This window comes from Bactrocera oleae, chromosome 5 (assembly GCF_042242935.1).
Source record: "Bactrocera oleae isolate idBacOlea1 chromosome 5, idBacOlea1, whole genome shotgun sequence".
NCBI lineage: Eukaryota > Metazoa > Arthropoda > Insecta > Diptera > Tephritidae > Bactrocera > Bactrocera oleae.
Genome location: NC_091539.1, coordinates 1,698,268 through 1,719,628, shown reverse-complemented (window position 1 = coordinate 1,719,628; position 21,361 = coordinate 1,698,268). Strand labels below are relative to the sequence as shown.

Here is a 21,361-nt window from a genome sequence, read left to right as displayed (position 1 = left end):
TTACATTATAAGGACAATGAACCTTTTGTTTACATTTTGCCAAGGTCAATGAACCCTTTGTTTACATTTTATTAGGTCAATGACCCTTTTGTTTACATTTAGCAAAGTCCACAACCATTGTTTACATTTAGCCAAGACAACAACCTTTGTTTACATTTGCGGTCATTGAACCTTTTGTTTACATTTTTTGGGTTAATGACCCATTTGTTTACATTATGAGGACAATGAACCTTTTGTTTACATTTTGCCAAGGTCAATGAACCCTTTGTTTACATTTTATTAGGTCAATGACCCTTTTGTTTATATTTAGCAAAGTCCACAACCATTGTTTACATTTGCGGTCATTGAACCTTTTGTTTACATTTTTTGGGTTAATGACCCATTTGTTTACATTATGAGGACAATGAACCTTTTGTTTACATTTTTTCAAGGTCAATGAACCCTTTGTTTACATTTTATTAGGTCAATGACTTTTTTGTTTACATTTAGCAAAGTCACAACCATTGTTTACATTTAGCCAAGACAACAACCTTTGTTTACATTTGCGGTCATTGAACCTTTTATTTACATTTTTTGGGTTAATGACCCATTTGTTTACATTATGAGGACAATGAACCTTTTGTTTACATTTTGCCAAGGTCAATGAACCCTTTGTTTACATTTTATTAGGTCAATGACTTTTTTGTTTACATTTAGCAAAGTCCACAACCATTGTTTACATTTAGCCAAGACAACAACCTTTGGTTACATTTGCGGTCATTGAACCTTTTGTTTACATTTTTTGGGTTAATGACCCATTTGTTTACATTATGAGGACAATGAACCTTTTGTTTACATTTTGCCAAGGTCAATGAACCCTTTGTTTACATTTTATTAGGTCAATGACCCTTTTGTTTATATTTAGCAAAGTCCACAACCATTGTTTACATTTAGCCAAAACAACAACCTTTGTTTACATTTGCGGTCATTGAACCTTTTGTTTACATTTTTTGGGTTAATGACCCATTTGTTTACATTTATTTCATACAACTTTCGTGGCAAAGTTAACATATCCTGTTCAGGGGCGCATGGCTAAAATTAATATATTGAGTTGATGTGGAAAGCGTCAACCAGAGGATCGGAATTCATTATATTAGGAATATGAGGTTTAGACCAAGTTCTAGACCAACTCCATTCATATTAAATGCTAAATCACATAATTTTTAAGAAAACTTGTCCACCTAATTTCATGAAAATATCACACATTTTTACTAAACTTAACGATTTAAAGTCAGCTGAAAAGTCGAAAATCATTATACAGGGTATATTGGACACAGAAAAACCTCTGAACAAAACTATTATACGCTGTGTATAAAAAGCGGCGAGCAACAATAATTGAATCATAGTTAGAATGGTCCATAAGTGTACGGACGTACGGAAGCATGTAAGCTGCCGAAATCACTAGCGAATCACTTCCTCTGCATGTCAGCAATACAAAACATAATCCATGCATACAAAAGATGAATGTACAACTAGAAAAAATGCTAACTTAAACTAGCATTGACTGGCATACGTCCAGTCAAGTCATCCGGTCAACGCTGTTTCCGTTTTCGAAACACAAATACACACAAACAATGTGCCATCAAAAAGGTTTGCCATGCTGCGCGAGGAGAAAAGGTCAATGGCGATAAAGACGATTTGTTGTCAATAATAAAATAATAAAAATGTATGTAATTTCCTATTCAATAAGTGGCACAATGACTGCGATACAAATAAAGTCGTAAAGCAGTGAAACAGCTAATAAAAAGAGCGGCATGACAGCGGGAGAAGCAGAAATCAAAGTATGTATGCAAGAAAAAAAAAACGTTAAAGAAATGACTTTTTAAGTCAAAAGGCGCGATATGTTCATGGAAGTAGATGTGAAGAAGAGAGGAAGTGACAAAAAATGAGTGTGTACTAAATAGGAGCTGGAGTGAAAAGAAAAGTGTGAGTATACAATTCATGTGATGACTGTAGTAAAGCAAAAGTGGTATGTATATGAAATTTGCATAAAATATAATATAAAATACTTTACAAGCATTGCTTGCAGAATAAAAGAAATGAAAAGAAAAAATCTACGCTAATATATTTCACATCAAGTTTCGAACGCCACAGTGCCACGTATAGACTTAGAGTAAAGCTTCAGCTTTTTTTTGGAAGTATAAAACGTTCTGAAATGTCAAGCTTCAAACCTTCGAATCCCACAGTCCCTCGTAAAGACCTGGAGAACAACTTGAACTTCTGTTTAGCAGTACAAAGTATTCTGAAATGTCAAGCTTCGAGTCTTCAAGTCCCACAGTCTCTCGTATAGACCTAGAGTCTAGCTTGAACTTCTGTTTAGCAGTACAAAGTGTTCTGAAATGTCAAGCTTCGAGTCTTCAAGACCCAAAGTCCCACAGCGTCTCGTATAGACATAAAGTCTAGCTTGAACTTCTGTTTAGCAGTACAAATCGTTTTAAAATGTCAACCTTCGAACTTCACAGTCTTCATATAGACCTGGAGTATAGCTTGAACCTCTGTTTGGCAGTACAAAATGTTCTGAAATGTCAAGCTTCAATTCTTTGAGTCCCATAGTCCTTCCCACAGACCTGGAGTATAGCTTTAACTTTTCTGTTTAAATCTTTCTGAAATGTCAATACGACTATGATTCATTCTCATCTCACAGAATATGTGTCATATCCACTAACACGCAAAAATTTTCCCAGCTTTACTATGTTGCACTGAAACAAATTCCCACAACTCATTTCAGAAAGGATAAAATTGACAGTAAGTGCCGCTCAGTTGACTTTAATGGAATCATCGCGTGTGTTGCACATGCCACACAGCCATATTGAACTAGATATGCATATGAATACATTAGTACATCAATTTAAATATTGCCTCGCATGATTTGCATATCATAACAATAAACGAAATCAAAGTGTAAAAGTAATATGATATAAAAATCCAAATAAAGGGCTGTTGTGCGCTGAAAGCATTAAATAAATCAAAATCAAATTTTGCACTTTCACATGACCTCGCTGGCTAATTTTGTGGTTGCACAAAGCCCAATAATGCAGCTGGGGTAGAGGGCGTTATAAAAGCAGTGATAGTGAGGACACACTTCCCACGCTAGCGATATGCTAATTGAGACACTTAGGTTCAGAGGCGTTGAACCTGAAAATGTCAAAATATCGCATGGAGGAAGCCGCTAATAGAAAAATATGAATTACATAACACTTTTTTTCGCCACCGCATAGCGCGACATGTGTGAATGTCGTCTGCAAGGTGACACCATTTGCAGTGCGACGTTTGCTATCGAAGTCGAGAGGTGAAAGTCAGCTCAAAGGGAAAGGGTTGAGCGCAAATCAAACGTTGGACTCAACAAGCAAAATAAAAACAACAAACAACTCAAAACAAATGCCCTACACAATAGAAACAACGCCCTCACAAGCTTGTCCTAGAAGCATAATAAACAGAAATCAAACAAATAATGATAAACGCTCATAACAAATTATCATGACGGCATATTGTCTCATATTTCACAGCCGACTGCTACCTTAGGTGTCTTTATTTTGTGTGTGTGATTCGTTTGTTGTAGGTGTTTTGTTGATTATGCGGTGTACGCCAACCCTTCCACTCTACACACGCTTGCAACCCTGCACTCGTTGCGTATTGCCGTTTTCGACGGCAATTTAAGAACTTCCGCTACGCGGCTGCCGTTCGACGTTAATTGTTATTTTAGCTATTAGACCAGTCAATAAATAAATAATTTATGCAATGCTCTCACATGGTTACCACGAATCTTGACATAATATATTATATGTTAGAGAAACCTTGACACCGTGTACTGCTGGCAGACAATTCCAAGTTGAGGAGCTACTTTTATTGGTTTTTAGGTTGTAAAGGGTTGCGGTGGAATCACCGCTCCATATTTCTTTAAAGGTAATGCCGGTAAGAACGTAACCGTCAATGGGACCGTTATCGCGCTATGATAACCGACTTTTTGATGCCTGAAATTGAAGCTCGTAGTCTCGGCGTTATTCGGTTTCAATAAGACGGCGCCACTTCCCACACATCGCATCAACCAATGGATTTATTGCGCGAACACTTCGATGAGCAGATAATTTCACATTTTGGGTCGGTGGATTGGTCACCAAGATCGTGTGATATCACATCGTTAGACTTTTTTCTGTGGCGATATGTAAAGTCTAAAGTCTATGCGGATAATGACGCTTCGTTTCAGGCCTTGAAGCAAAACATCACGCGTGTCATTCGCCAGTTAGCAGTCGAAATGTTCGAACGAGTTATCGAAAATTGTACTCAACGGATGGACCATCTAAGACGTAGCCGCGGCCAACATTTGAAAGAGATACTCTTCAAAAATTTTTTTTTGTTTTTAGAGAGCAAGCGAAGCTGAGAAAGTGAGTGGAGGCAGACTTCAGAGACTTTACTGACGAAATCTTTCCAGTACTTCGACTATCAGCTCATTACTCAGACATAAATTTGACTGTAACTTGGCAATACTATTTAATATTCTCTTTAAGAAAATTCATAAACTAAACTTAAATATAATTTAAGAAAAGTGACAACACACTATAGCCAACAAAAATCAGAAACCCCAACTGCGTATATCTCGCACTACTTCTTTCCAAAACTTACAGCCAAGTGAACCCAAACAGAATGATTTAGTCGCCAAGCCAAAAATTATGAAAAATGTCAAAATTAAATAACTGATAATTTATTAACGGTCCTAAAGCAATTACAAATGCCGTGAATAAAGCCAAAAACACAAGACCAGCCATTGTTGTTGGACATTTTGGCCTGTATGCAAAAAGATGAGCAAATAATGGTAAACAAGAATTATGAGTGCTCACTTAAATGCGAAAGATGTAAGAGAATGCGTCTGGGCAGCGCATGTGAGTTGCTGAGTAGCAAAAAAAAGTTGGTAGTGGCATGCACCGGAAAGTCAAAGGATTCAGTCCATTAAGTGCCGGAAGTGTGACAAAAACAATTGAGGCTGAAACAGCGGCTAGAAGTGATATTCAAGTAGAAAATTGTTTGAAATGTTGTGCGAATCGCTTGCACGAAGAATGTAAATATTTGCATACGGCATATTTTATTAAAATATATTTATTCTTTTAGCGTAAAAACGGAGTGGGGCAAACTGCTTTGGCAAACGAAGACAGAAAGGGTTCAAAAATAGATTAGCGTAGGTGGAGGTGAGATGTACGAGTTTGTACAGTTTGGTTGAAAAGTTTCTGGTGCTAAATATATTTTTTTATGCAATATAATCTCGCTTAACTTCAATGCACTTATTGCAATGATCCACCAATAATTGTATGTCATCTCTTTAATAACTTTCTGGAAGCGCTGCAAAATACTCGTCTACGGCTGTAATAGCTGCTTCATTCGACGGAAAAACGCTTCGACGTAGGAATTGTTTCAGGTTTCTGAAGCGGTAGTAGTCGCTGGGCGCCAAATATGGTGAATACACATAAGCATACCCATGATTACAACCCTCCCAGTTATATGAAATAAAAAGAAAGATTATCAATCTGCAATGATGTCGCAATTGTATGAGCTAGCGGTAAGTAAAAATTTTTTTTTTTGCAAAATGGCGACTGTTTGAAAAAAAAACGATTTTTTTTACCATTTTTTTTTATTTTCGCGCATATTTTAAAAATTATATATACATAAAAAATTGGGATTATAGAGAAGATTCTCTGAAAATGTCAAGTAAAGCGGTTCAGTGGTTCACGCATTTAAAGTTTCGCGTAAAGTCTTTTGTTCGATTAGACCCAGTGGAACCAGTTTGGCGGCCGGGTCAGTAAAATGTCGCTATCTCTGAAAATAATCTAAATTTTCAAAAATCCCCTTGTAGACATATTCTTAAATAGTTAAACTTTGAAAACATGAAAAAAAAACAATCAAAATTTTTGAAATTCTACACTAGTATACCCCCTTAAAAAGATACTCTGACACGTCAACTTGAAATGACTTGTAAACAAAGTAACTTTGCATGTGTGCTCACGACAGCTGTAGCAACTTGAGAAAAAATTTTTTTGGTAGTAGTGCTATTTCGTGGTAAGAACTTTTAAACCAAACTGTATATATACTGAAAAATATTGTAATTCAGCGGCAAGGTAGTAGTTGGCTTTAATGTAAACACTGAGGGTTTGACTATTAATAAACAATGGCGTGCTTAAGAGCTTGTGAAAAAAGTGCTCACTAAAAGCGCTTTGCGTACTGACAATGCTTATAATTCTTATGAAGTCTCGCACTCGTACCATTTTTACTAACAAATCATTTTTCTTTGCAGCTCATACACCACAAAAAACTTCAAATAAAATAAATAAAAAGCAAAAAAAAACTGTCTATAATTTACCACACTGCGCTTAATTTTAAATTACGCAAGTTTCTGCTATGCTTCCGTTCGACATAAATCAGCGCATCAGCAAATACGACTGCCACACAAACAAATTTACAAGTGCAAAGCTTGCCACGCAGCAAATTCAACGAATGCACCAAACAAAGCCATTAAAAGGCTAACGACTTTGCGCTAGAGCGCGAAAAGCGAACACAGCTGTCGGCTGAAGTGCTTTAAAATGCGCTATTAAATAGCTGACGGCACATGTGTACACTTGAGCAGCATTGACACGCTTAGTTTAAAGCGCTAAACCACGAATTTTCAATTTGAAATTGCAAAAAAATGCGCCACAAACAGGGTGTCGCTTTGCAAACCAAACCACAAGTCAAATGTGTTTTTAAAATTTAAATTTTGCGAAACATTAAATCGCGCACTTCCGCCGCAGCCGCATTGTGCAAACTACGTCAAGTCAATTGCTTAATTCTTACGGGTTGTTATGCTTGTTGGCATTTCGCATTTCGGCTATGGCTTTCACAATTCATTTAACAGACGTTTTCATTAGCTTAAGTGTAAGCAATACATTGGCATGCCACGCACTAAACTTGTTTGGCGCGGTGTGGTGCGAAGTGTTTTGTCAACTTTTGCAACTTTTGCAATAACGTCTGCACAACAGCGCCGTTTGCTTTGCATAGTTGAAAACACCCCCGCAATGTCACAACAAACTATTTTCCATATGCTGCTCGGCGTTACTTACAAATCTTCGTTGATTTTGCGTTAACTGCGCTGCTACTTTGTACGCACTTTGCAACCGAATTCGCACACATATTTGCGTATTTATTGGTCTATGTAGCAACCGACGATGTTGCGCTTTGCCTTCGCTGCACGCGCTTGTTTTTCCGCCCAAACTATTTTTATTGCATATCCTGTCGTTTTTTATGCACTCAAGTGCTCGCAAACATATGTGTCATACATGCACTTGTGCGCCTGGCCCCTTTAATGCTGGCAATTCTAACGTTGCCATAAAAAATCACGCTCAGTCAAGGGGCGTCTTTCAGACTATTAGTAGTAATCTAAACAAATTCGATCATTAAGCGCTCACCCTCTGTGTGCGCATAGAGCGGACGCACAAAAACAGCGGGGGTTGCAAGCACAGCAACTCATTGCAAAAATCACTTGCAAAAAGTTGCGTAACATACGCGTTCGACGCATAAAAAGTTCGCTGCTGCAATGAAATAAACATAAAATATTGTCAATCAATTCAATTAGTAGTTGGCGGCCCAGCCTTAAGCGCGCGCCCACACATACGTGTCTTGCAAAAAATTGGCTCAGCTCGTGCGCCAGTGATTTATGCGCTTGTATACTTGTAATTTATGTGGTCAAGCTGTAGTCTAACGATGAGTTAGTGAACTGGCTAAAGCATATTTAGTATGCTCACAAATGGTGTGGGCGTTGAGTTGTTACGCCTTCAATGGAGAAATATGTATATATTATATTAGGATACATGCGCGCCACTGCTAAAGAGCCTCTCAATTAATTGTGTCGTTTGAGTAATCATGTTTGAGCAGTCAATTATAGTAACTAGCCATAATTTAAGCATTGCCAGCAGACGAGCGAAAGTGCTAGAAGCAATGCTTTCTTCCATGACACTATAGTCTCGATATCTGCACTTAAAAATCTAATATGTCTATGTATAAAACTTTTCTGTAAACGGTTCAGATAGGTTACTAGCAGAGTTCATTACACGTCCCTGGGTAATGAGTCATCAGACTGTAGACTCTGTTAATATCTTCAAACTGCTATTCCAGCGAGCTGACGGTCGAAATTTATTGTGTGTATATAAGGAGTTAGCGGTAGTCAGAATTTTCAAAAAATCAATTTGCTTTTTTGCATTATTATTAAGTGTAATATCTTGAAAATATTCCCTGAAAAGTGGATCCGATAATTACTTTTTGTGTTATTCGACAAATAACAAAGCGCGCTCGGGCACTTCAAAGCGCTTGGGATCTCTAGTGTGAAACTTTAAATGCGTTTTTCTCAAAACTATATTTTTTGAACTGGTGATAACTGTAACTCGAAAACCGCTCTGTAGATTTTAATGAAACTTTTACAGCTTTTAGAATACATAATAAACTCGGGTCTGGTCGAAGGATTTTTTTTCAAAAATTTCGATTTCTGAAGACTAATTAACTTTGATTTTTTCCTGAAAACTGGAAAAAATTTCCTGGGGCCGCCATTTTGTTAATTTTTGAAGCTTAGATCAGGCCCAGGAATATCGATTTATAGAATTAATTTTTTTCATCTGATTGATTTTAGTTGAATCTCCAATGACTTATGATTGTCACCGCAAGGACATTTTTTTGGAACTGAAATTTTTTTTTTTTTGAAATTTTCGCGACTTCTAGTCAAAACATTGTACAATAATGCCATATTACTACTTTTATAAAATATTATTATTTAATAGCAAAAAAAAAAATTACTGAAAATTCAAATATTTTCGTGCCTCTGACTACCCCTGTGGTGGCTATAAAAATAACCAAAAATTTTTTTCGCTTGGTACACTGAAAACAGGTTCCTCCGCCTTACGGAGAACCTTTCCGTTACAATTAAGAGCTCATACTTGGAGAGCCTGCTTAGAAGCTACTTTTCAGAGTACCCAGCGACGAAGAAAAAAATTTTTGAGCCACCTTAATGCATATACCTATTACGCTTATTTTCAGAGTCTTTTCGTGGTCGGATTTGAAACTTATGTCTACAAATGTTTCTAAGGAATATCCCGCTATTGTTTCAATTTAGTCCTACCATGGCTTCTCCCTTTCTCTGCACTCATTTTGTGCTATATTAAGTAGCTTTTTCCTAATAACTTCCCACTGTTGACTTTTGCTGTCGCCTGAAACCCCAGGCCGTCTGTTAGCTGTGAAGTCATTAAAATCTCAACTAATTAGTTGTGCTTTCCCGCAATAAGATTTATCATTTTAATGCACAAATTCACACGCGTCCACACGTCAGCGTTGATTTCGAAATGAGGCCACAAAACAAAGAACCAAAACCCGCTACAATTACATTACAAGCCTACGATTGTTAAAGCAACGTAATTAGCTAGCTAGTAAATTGCAGAAAAGTGGGCGACAGACGGGCGTACGGCAAAGCGCTGCCGTTAAAATCGCATTAAACCACTGGCGTTTAGCTGACTGTGGGCGCCTGCCGTCTAAACGTGCGCATGGGGATGTGGCCTCTCCGCAATAACCACCAAAACCCCTCAAACCGTTTGTAGCGGCTTTGATGGGCTTTAAAATGTTTTACATTTTCTACATATTGTCGACAGAGCGCACGAACGCGCGTTCGGTTTTCCGCTACGCGCAGTCATTAACCGCCACGCCACGCCAGCTGCGGCAAAGCGGCGTTTTTGCCGACGGCCGATTGCTCAATTTGATTTCATTTCGGCAATTTCTCATTTTCATAGTCAATTAAGTCAATCACACGCCCTTTTAGCCACCTTTTCAGGTTGTTCGCGCCGTGCGCTGCTGTTGGTGCGGTGGGCGCGCTTGAGCACTTCCGCTGCGGCTGTGCGACTGCCGCGCGGCGTTAATTCGCGCCTTGACGTTTATTGCTCAATTTCAGCGGTTTCCACAACAACAATGCGTGTTGTTGTTGGCGCGCGTGGCAACCGTAGCGAGGGTGAGTCCTTTTTTGGCCGCGTAAGTTCCTGTCGCTGCGCGCTAGGCGCAACTGTAGCGTTAATGAGTGTGTGCGTGCGCTTGTGCATGCACCTTTTGCCTTTTCGCTGGCGACGTGTGGGCGCACTGGTGATGACAACATCAAAACATTAACAACAACGAACGCTATGCGACCGTTGAATAGCCTGATGCGCACTATTATTATTAAGTGCTACAATAACAACAATTTAGCTTCGTTGCTGTGTTGGTGGTGGTGTAAAGCGGACACGTGGCAGCTGCTTTTAAAATTGAATTTCCAAATTTCCGCTCATGTAATCTGCCCGCGTCAATTGTTTTGGTCGATGAATTGTGTTGTTGTTGCAACTGTTATTGTGCGGTGTTTACACGATGACGATAATGATGAGTTGCAACATGCATATGCGCACATGCAACATGTTGCTGGGTAAGCGCTGATGAAGCGACGCGTTGGCTTATGAAAAAGCTGCTGTGAGATGAAAATTTGCATGCAGAAATATTATATTTATTAAAATAATTAATAAAATTCAATTAAATATAATTTTTCTGTATATCAAAATATTATTTCTTTAAATTTTATCGGCACCAAAAATAAAAATATTTTGCCGCCAAGAAAAAATATGTTTTACACACTGAACAGCATAATAAGTTTGCCACGTAGTTGGTAACACCTAGAAGGAGACGTTATAAAGTATGGTTATATTAAAGATTAAATATAACTGTACAGCGAAAGTCGATTTAGTCCGTCTGTCTGTTCGTTTGTCTGTTTGTATATACGCGAAATATTTCAGTTTTAGAGTTATCGATTTAAAATTTTTTCGTACTTTACTCCGCATCGTACCACTATAGCATATAGCTGTCATACAAACTGAACCATCGAAAGAAAGTGCTTGTATGGAAAACTTTTTCAATTGCTGAGATATCTGGATGAAATTTAGCCTGGATTATTGCCAAAGGTAAGGATATAATCTCCGGTATAATTGTTCAGATCGGATCACTATAGTATATAGCTGTCATACAAACAGAGCGCTCAAAATCAAGTTTTTGCATGAAAACTTTTTTTATATGCGCAGCAGGGATAGCTTCGTTGCAACCGAAGTTAGCGGTTTATTTTGGTTTTTCATACACATGATTTTTTATTAACATTAACTTATTACGTTCAAGCAATTTTCATTTACAAATATAGATATGTATAATCAAAACCATTACTTTAATATTTTCTTTTTTTTTCTATTAATTTCAGCAAAACACTGCTCAAATTCCAAAATTGTTTCCAACATTTCAAACACACTGCCATGCAGCACATTTTGGCCTCAGCAGACTTCCTGTCCCCAGTGCCACTCGAGCACACACACACACACACCAACAGAGCGCAGCACAAGCACATAAACCGCCACACAATGCGAAATGGCTCGAGTATGGGCAATAAAATGTCAACTGGCATTTAAAAGTGTCTTAACTATTTAAATAATCAAATAGCGACGGTAAGTAAGTGATTTGCTTTGCATACATACGCACATGCCACATATAGATGCATATGTTACATAAATATATTTACATAATTAAGTCAGTGAATGACACAGCGTGAGTGCGTGAGTGACTGTATGAGCAAACGATTGAGTAAGCCAATAAAGCGCATAAATGCATACAAATGTACATACAAACAACTTAGTGCAGTAGCCATGCGTTTTTATGTATGTGTGTGCATTTTTTATGATATCATATATGCGTGCGCATGTGTGTGTGCGTGTTTGTCAAATCCAAGAACGCAATTAAAGTTGCCCTACAATCGTCTTATCAATGAGCTTTAAATCGATATGTTTACCCAGTTACATATATGCAAACATACATGCTCGTATATACATGCATACATACATACAATAAGCGAATGAGTGTGTATTTGTGTGTGTGTGTGCATGTTTGCTTGATACGATCAGCACCTTGGTGCAGTTTGATTAATTTGTTTTCCAACATTTTATCAACAACTCTTTCTGCGCACATACATACATGCATATATCGACATACATATGCGTGTGCATATATATTATATAGGTATATATAATTTTTATCAGCCCTTTTGTCAGCATTACACTTTATATTTTATCAATTTGTTTGCCTATAATTCATTGAATTCTTTATACGCATAAATAGGCGTGTGTGTGTGTGTGTGTGTGTTTTCGCTTATGCTTCTATGCTTCTCGTGTCTGCATATGTTCCACTGCCTTATCTGACTGCATTGCGTTCCAGTTCATCCTTAACATAAATACTTTTGTTTGATATCACTGATTTTATGATTTCACCGTTTTTTTTCATATGGATTTCGCTTTAAGGCGCTCTCAAGTGGTTGCTGGCATTCATTTCATCTTGTTTTCATCAAATATTTTGCTTTGTATTTGTTTATTTTGTGTGTAATATTAAGGGGATTACGAAGCGAAGGAATACTTTTGTAGTAAGCTCGCTTGGAAGCCAACGAATCACCCCGTTACATACTTATATCTCAGGTCTCATAGTGCTGCGCGCAGCTTTTGTTTTTACTCAAAGCTGCGAAAATCTTTTTTAAGTCTGCTTTAAACTTCGGTTGCACCGAAGCTATAATACGCTTCTCAAATACAAAGGATCCTTGCAAAACCGTGATCGGTCAATTTGTATGGCAGCTATATGCTATAGTGAACCGATCTGAACAATTTCTTCGGAGGTTGCTCTATTTCGGTGGATGATAACCTATGCCGAATTTCGTGACGATATTTTGTTAAATGAAAAAGTTTTCCATACAAGCACTTGACTCCGTTCGTTCAGTTTCTATGATAGCTATATGCTATAGTGGTTCAATAACGGCGATTCCGACACATGAGCAACTCCTTGGGGATTAAAGGACGTGTTCAAAATTTCAGAACGATATCTCAAACACGGAAGGAATAGTTCGGAAGGAATAGACAGACCAACGGACCGGCGGACATGGCTAAATCGACGCAGCTCCGCACGCTGATCATTTACATATATATATTTTATAGGTTCTTCGAAGTTTCCTTCTGGGTTCAGGGTATAATGCGGATGCACGGATAACAATCCCTCTTCCCTTCAGAGTCTTCAACCAATCATTCTTCTACAAAGGGCTGAGCACCAACTTAGCTAACTTCTAGTTACGTTTTGTGTCTACGAGCTCTACCAAGTTTTGTTCCGTACTTCGTTTGATAAAACACTCAATGTAGTGCTCGTGGGCAAGTTAGTTAGGACGGTGCTTCGCATTGTCCAATAAAAGTTCAGTTGTAGCGTATAAATTGTTGCAAGATGGCGCTCTAATTCCTCGAATTTTGAGTGTAAAAGTTCTTCGTTTGCTTAAAACTTCAACAGCAACAAGTTTTAATGTAAGAGCACAATTAGCAAGACTTGAAAAACTTGAGTAGAACGCAATTTACACTACGTAAAAGAAAGAATCTGTTTTTATTAGCGACCAAAGACGGCAAGCTCGGCAGCAATCTTGAAAACTACAGATACGGTTGTTTTGTTTCTTAAACAACAATACTATTCACCGAAGAGCGTTACATTTTAAGGGATCTTACTGCTAGACTTATGGAACTCTTTCTTAAAAGACCTAGAGGAGCTTACAGATGCCTTCGTCATAATAAAATCAATAAAATTAAAGCAATTTGCACCATACAGTTTCTGGGACATTAAAGTTTCTATAAAGTTTGCTGTGTAAAAGACTGAGGTTCCGGCACAACATAATGAGTTCCGTGCAGTAAATCCGAACAACTTGTGAAAAGTTTAGATATTGCGGCTCGAAAGTGATGGGGCTTGAAGACGAATACAAAACACTACCGCCTGCTTTGAAATGAAGAATAAAAGAGTTGGATGGTTGCACCTGATCTTAGGAACTGTTTTACGTGAAATTTATGTAGCTGCCTAGCGATATTGAAGTAGGTGGTAAAATGAAACGAGCTCGAAGGCTTAAAATTGTGGTATAGATCATACTTTGGGTAGAATTTCGCTGCGCAGGCGGCTAACATCTATTCTTGGACATTACATGTTTCTGGGACAACTTGGCAAAAGAAAATATTTTGGATCGAGCACCAAAGCTCGTTTGTGTTCGTACTCGTATATCAGCAATAGGTGCTCGAAAGCAATTTTATCCTCATCAGCGTTGCATTTCTGCTCGTTCTCTGTCATTCATAGCAATGCTTTGGCAATTGCTAAACCAATAGCTCACAGTAATGCGATAATATAGATAATATATGGTACTTTACTGTTAACCTCGTACTCTTAACCCACTTACATGACATGAAGTTGTCAAAAAAAGTGAAACAGCTGTAAAAATAAAATCGACAATCAACATTCAATCAAAATATATTCAATGAGAAACTCGCCTTTCACTTTATTTGTGTTTTAATAAAGAAAATTGTTACTAAATAATTGTTAATAAAATAAAGAACGCGCATAAATAAACAACAAATCAGCAACATAAATACGACATACTACTATATATCCTTATCGTTTATCGTTTATTAAATCACGTCGACGACTGCGACGAGAACCAGATAACGTGCAACTTTAGTTCTTCGCTTCACTCACTGACAATGTAATAATTTCTGCTGGACGGACAAGCGATAGCGATGTTTGACAGCGCGTAAATAACAAATACTACGCAACAACAACGACAACAAAAAAATTGTATTTGACGTGTTTCTATTTTTAAACTATGGCAAGAAGTTAGAAAAAATTTCAAATGATGCAACTATGCATACATACAGGTTGGTTGAAAAGTTAGTTGGCCTCACCAAGAAATAGCACTACTAGCTCCAATTTATTTTTTCTCACCAGCAATCATTGAGCAAGTTCATAATATTGTTCGTGTAGATCCAAGTTTGACTAAGCGTGATATTGCTAATGCTATTGGATCACCCTATATATATTGTATCCTATGGTTATACGGTGGAGTAGGGCGCCACAATGATACTCTTCCATTTATTCCGATCTTATGCTACACTCTTGTTGTGACTTTAACATTTTTGGAACTTAGATATTTCAATATCTAAATTTTTGCTTTAGGTTAGAGCGGGTCTGCCATTCCGTCGGCTGCCTAGTGGATTTCTGTCGATGGCGTTCCGTGTGATTGTGTCTGCAGCTCGTCTTAGAGCATGTCCGAGCCAGCCTGGTCAGCTAGATACCTTATAATATTAAATCAAATCGGTTTTGCTAATCTCGCTTTTCTGATACGCTTGTATTGTAGTTATTCTGGTTAGCTTTTTTTGGGTCTATATTTTAGATCTCAATATAATGATTTGCATCTTTTGCTGGAGCTTATAACATATTGTAGTTTTTCGGTTTATGCCTGATATCTTTTACTTTCTTACTCACTTACCTCTTCGTCCCGCTTTTCTCTGCGTCAGAGCGTGCACTTGTCGCTACCGTTTGTCTAACAATGTGCCTTTTTGTTTGATAAACCAAAATCGGCATGACCAACCGGCTGAGCGTACGAGTTACTGGACCGCCTACTCGCTACAACTGATATACGCACACATACATAATTATCTACACATATACCATATATATAATAAATCATAAATATGTGTCAGTTAGCTGGTTATCATCGTTATATATACGACACTTCAACGAACGCTTGCATAGCTTCTACCTAACAATCTATATATCATGGCATTTTATGGCACCTCCCTCAGCAGAGCGGCGTGGGTTGGTTCCCCCTCGCACACCCTTGCACACTATAGCTAACCGCCATACGAACGACTCCACAGCTGCTGTGTTGTTGTCGCGATCGTTTGCTTGAAGTTTTTATTTCGGCTTCTTGAGAATTTCAAGTGTTCGTACTGGCTCCAAAGGCAATACCAAACCCTGTACACCTGTCGTAGTCAATTCGCACGCAAAGTTGTTGTAGCATTTGTTATTTTTTGGTTTGTTGTAGTTGTAGTGTTCATGTCACTTGTTGTACTTGTCACTGCGTTTGCACGGACAAAGCGGTGTATTGATGACGCCGCTAAAAATGACTACCAACACGAATGACGCAGAGCCCGGACCGTGTTTCATCACGTTGCCGCTTTTGCCGGCGCCAATGATGATGATGTGTAATTTAATTAGTCGTTTATTAGTTGAACACTCGTTTGTTTTATGAGACACTCGAGAGCTGTACTTGAATGGAGAAGTGTTTTGTGGCGGCGCATATTTTGTTATTTTGCTTTGGAACATTGTCTTTTTGAAGTATTGCTGCTGTGTCGACATGATTTATACAATAGCGCTGAAGCTCGAGTGCTTCTACAACGTCGATTGAGGTGTAAAGCCAATTATTGGCAATTTAGATTAGCCGACGGCCACACATGGCGTGAACTTGCGAAAAGTTTTCCTGATAGGTACACAAGCAGTGAAGGTGAAATTGTTGTCGCTCAGTGAGTAACATAAACCCGAGTTTTGTAACACTGTAACTGGAACTTCATGCTGTATCATCTGTTCAGAGCTCGTCTTGACGACAAAAGCTTATAACTTATCGCTGCGCGCCCACTAATTTTGGCGACTACTCTCTAACTAACTAGCTCTGGCTAAACTTGTCTATTCATACTGTGACTCTAAATACGACTTAGCAAACGATTTAGTAAACGCTGTTCTAAGTGTGTATATTGCTGTTCCTTTGCGTCTTAGCTAGAGTAGCAACTCACAGAACTGTCGCATCATTTGTTTCTGCTATGTGAGAGAATGAGCACATCCTTACTGACCGCATATTGCACCACCCTTTTAGGTAGTTTATCTAAAAGCATATGCTTCCGTTTTTTGACTTATTGAAATGATAGTTTCAAAGCTATCGAATTAAGGCGTTACTTTTGCGCTTTTGACTCTGCGTGTTTAAAAATGCGCTACGCAGCCGACAAGCGAAAATTTTCGGTAAAACTGTACTATAAATAATACTTCGCGACACTGGGAAGAGCACGTAGGCGCTCAAAATATTATTGCGGTAGCTTGTTCTTCTTCCTTTTGAGGTTATCTGTGTCAGCAAGCGTAGAAACGTCAAATGTACTTGCACTTGAATTCAATTGTGAAATATTTTTGCTCGTTAAATCCGGAAATTTTGTATTGCTGACAACAATTTTGATAGGTTTTTTACTGCTGCGCTTGCATAGATTACCAATTTTTGTATAAATATAGATGTTATTGTCAGATAGCTGCTTATTGCTGCTGTTTCTTCAGCTTAATTAACTGAACTACAATACCGTTAGCGCTAGTTCGATCGGACTTGTACGAACGTGAGTTAAGATTAGGGAAAATTCGACAGTCGAAACAGTGAGAAGATGGCGTGAAGATTAGATAGGTGCATGGAAAAGTAATTTGTGGGGTAAACAAAAGTCATGACGCAAGTGAGGCACCGCGCGATAAAAGCAAATGTCTACAAACTATAGCGAAATAGCGAGCGAGAGAGATAGAGTGTTGGCATGTGTGTGGTAGTAGATGGGTAAGGCAGGTGGCTGATTGGCAGCTTTGCCCGTTCTAATCTATTTTGTTGTTGGGTTCGAAACAATATTTCTTTTGGGCGGTCTTCGATATATTTTCCCGTTTTTTTTATTTAAAAAACTGCAATGTTTTCATATGATATACCAATATTGATATTTTTTATTATTTTTTAAATTTTGTTTTGTTTTAAATTTGCTAACATTAAAATATACAGTTTTACATAAACATACTCTATTTATTTATATATTTATGTTACTATAATAATAAGAGTTTATTTTTTGTTTTTCATTAAGTAACATCTAGGAAAATAAATTTTCATAATTTTTTTTGTTTAGAAATAAATTTTTAAAAATTTCGAATTTTCAAAACTGCTTTCAACTATTTTTTTAGTACTATAGCAGCCATTTTACATTTAGAAAAATAAATTTTCATAATGTTTTTTTTAGAAATAAATTTTTAAAAATTTCGAATTTTCAAAACTGCTTTTTCGACTACATTTTTAGTACTATATCAGAAAATTTACATGCGCTTTGTATAGGTATTTAAAAATTTGTAAAAATATTGAATTTTAGTAAATATTAATTTTAAAATTTTGTGATTTCATATATTTTCCATTCAACGTTTTTTATATTTATTTGTTTTGTTTAAGATTTAACTTAATTTATACAATTTTAAACTACGTTTATGTTATACTTTTGGCTTAAAATATTTTTTATAGCTTGCGTTTTTGTTTTCGCATAATGTGAAAATAATAAAATTACCTCAAAAGTGTAAATTTGGACGTGAAAATTTTTGAAATGAGCGTAACCTTGGAAAATTTGTGTTTTTTGTCTGAAAAGTTTTTTTAAAAATGCATTTATTTTCCTATAACACTATTCAAATAAAGTTATTTACAACATATTTTTAACATGAAAACATTTTTATTGATATTTACAATATTTTTTTTAAATTTATTTACACTTTTGCGAAATGGTGCTTGCCTTTTTCTTCAATTTTTTTATGTAATACCATTTTTCTACTAATTTTATTGCACCACAGCGACTGCCAATACGACACTAAAAATTTTGTGTATTTTGTGTTTTTGTTTACTTTTCTGTGCTTTTGAAATTATTGTCCAATATTCGAGTAGTGCCGTTAAAATATCAACTGCTGTCTCAAAAAAATGTTTTCCAGCCAATTTTATCTTGCGTGTGAGCTTTCATAACTTGAAGCTTTCACCAATTTGAGCTTTCATCAATTTAAGCTTTCACCAATTTGAGCTTTCAACAATTTGAGCTTTCACAAAATGAAGCTTTCAATAATTGAATGTTCGCTTGACAAAGCTGTCATATGCTCAAGTCTACATCCGTTGAAGCTTTCACAAAATTATCACCCAAAACGCTTTTGTTATTGCTGTTTTTACTGTTGTCATTTTCACACTGCACCAGCGCCAGTGCCACGTCGCCACATTCGATCCACTAGCTCTCAACAATATTAGGGCCACCATGGGCGCTGATGTGAGTGCGCATGCGCTGCATGTAAACCCGCTGCTGCCACTGCAGCCGCATGTTGATAGGCCGCGGCGCCATTTGCATGCATTACCAAATTATGCGCTGCTGCCGCATTTTGCATTTGCTGTGTCATGCAATCCTGCGGCAGTTTTGTGCCATCCGCCAAGCATGGTTTGCCATTTCGTACCAAAACCGGCACAGCCACGCGTCGCGGTGAGGGCAGCGCGGCCGCATGATGCGGATGCATGGCGGGATGATGCTCGTAGACGCCTTTTTCATTTTGTGCACGTTTCGTCTTGTAGCGATGATTTTGGAACCAAATTTTGACTTGCGTTGGTGTTAGACGAATCAAACTGGCGAGATGTTCGCGCTCCGGCGCCGATAGGTAACGCTGTTGGCGAAAACGTCGTTCCAATTCATAGGTTTGGGCTTTGGTAAAGAGCACGCGCCTTTTACGTTTCTTATTTGGCATGCCGTCGGCACCATTGGCAGAGCCATTACCGTTTTCTTCATCGTTTTCATCATCCAAAATATCCTCTTCGATGCCATCCTCAATGAGGCTGTCGTCGTGCGGATTAGAGGACGAGCCGCCGGCGCTGGTGTTATCCGCGCCTGCGCCGCCAACGCCACCACTGCCTGCCATGCTTTTGTTGAGCTGTTGATGATGCGCATGCAGCTGTTGGTGTGCCGCGGAGCCGGGATGGGTTTGCATATGCAACGAATTTGCATCGCCGACGGAGAGCGCATCGCTTTCGGCAGAACGACTGTAGGTTTTGTAATCGCCAGAGAGCGCTGGCGAGGTTTGACAATTGGAGCCAATGTAGGTATAGGAGACCTCCGAGGTGTGCGGTGAGGTGCTGTCAGGACTGGCTGGCTGTTGCATGCCTGCAGAGAGAATAAAGAAGAGAGGTTATGTTTAGTTGTTGCAAAATGATAGTGTTTAAGTGATATTTGTGTGTTTTACCGTAGACTTGTTAGTTGGTAGAAACTTTTGTACGTTTCGAACATGCTACATTAGCTAAGTCTTGTCAGGAGTGGTCTGTTCGGCTTGGTCAATCTAGTCGCTAACAATTACTTTCAGTCATTTCCAGTTTTGTCTTTAGTGCAGTCCCATGAGTCTACTTCAACTCAAACAAGATTTAACAGTCGCCTATCCGGCTTGTCTCTTTTCCCTATGCTTCGTTGTTTCGACGCGTTCTCAAAATATTTTCTTTCTCGCGACTCTCCAATGCATATCAACTATTAAAAATCCAATTTGTCTTACTTTTCGTTCAATTGCGCACTTCTTCTGGCCATTACTTTCACATTGCTCAACTTGCATTGCGAGTCTCTTATACCCCATAAGCCACATCTCTGCCACGTATCCTGGGCGGCAACACTACAAAATACCTTAATTTATTAGCCTCTCGCCTCTAAAGTTGGCACAATGGGAGGACAAACAAACAGCGTATCCCGTCAATTTTCGTAATTTGGGCGGAAATAAATTGATGTACAACAAAAATTGACAATCATTTCTTGTACGCCGATCTCGCTGCCCTAGCGCTCACAATGCCAGTGAGAGCGTAATGCGTGGCAATGACGCAATGCTATAACAATGCGGGCAGAGCAAAACCGGAAGGATGGCACATGGATTAGATCACACCTTCATTTGAGGTTTTCACTTTTCACACAAAGCCCAATTGAAGTCGCACAAAAGGCGAACAAGCGACGGTTAAAAGTATTTACTTTTTATACACCAATTCAACATTTCCATGCGAGTTTCCAGGGGGAGCAGCACAAATGCAACTCATCACGGGGGGTGTGGACATGCAAAGCCACTGTCACTGCAGTCGTTGGCTATTTCATATCTGCACCAAGGTGATAGCAGAGGAATGCAACAACAATGCAATGAGAAGGTCAGATAACTGACAAATGGGGAAGCGCTGGAAGTAGGAAGTAGCTGAGCGAGCTGTACACTTAGCGAGGAAGTATGGTAAAGTCAGTGAACGCAGTGAAGCCACCGCTTGGTGGAATTTGTGAGGCCGCACGCTGAGCCATTGAAAACAGCAAATAAAAGAATGTAAAATCAAGGCAACCATTGCGGAAATCACCTAGCTGCGGAGCGACAGAGAGCCATAACATATGAGTGAGGCGTGTGAGTAAGAGAGCGCGCGCTTGCATTGACGCTGCGTATGTGGTTTGTTCAGTTATGAATGAATGAATGCGTAAAGGGCGTGCGAGTCAGCTCAGGTAGAGCTCTGCAGAGAATGCGTGTGTATTTCATTGAAATAATAAGATTGATGGGATTGTGAAAACTACAGGAGGTTCGGGTATTTAATTGATGATATTAGTTTATGTATAGTTAGCTAGACAATGGCAGGAAGAAA

The 21,361-nt window shown here is 38.3% G+C and overlaps 1 protein-coding gene and 1 long non-coding RNA gene across 6 annotated transcripts in view; one reads left to right on the top strand and one right to left on the bottom strand.

Annotated features, from left to right (window-relative positions):
* LOC118680296 (uncharacterized) overlaps window positions 1–21,361 on the top strand; it is a 93,524-nt gene that overhangs the window by 2,858 nt on the left and 69,305 nt on the right. Inside the window, exon 2 of the long non-coding RNA XR_004975805.2 lies at window positions 11,300–11,540. This is a non-coding gene — a long non-coding RNA (uncharacterized lncRNA). The remainder of the gene's footprint in view (window positions 1–11,299; window positions 11,541–21,361) is intronic.
* Window positions 18,439–21,361, bottom strand: part of vnd (ventral nervous system defective) — a 35,347-nt gene continuing 32,424 nt past the window's right edge. For all 5 annotated transcript variants that reach the window (XM_070110532.1, XM_070110533.1, XM_014242809.3 and 2 more), the window contains one exon: window positions 18,439–19,880. In XM_070110532.1, the coding sequence (XP_069966633.1) occupies window positions 18,979–19,880 (902 nt within the window). In that variant the 3' untranslated portion in view covers window positions 18,439–18,978. The remainder of the gene's footprint in view (window positions 19,881–21,361) is intronic.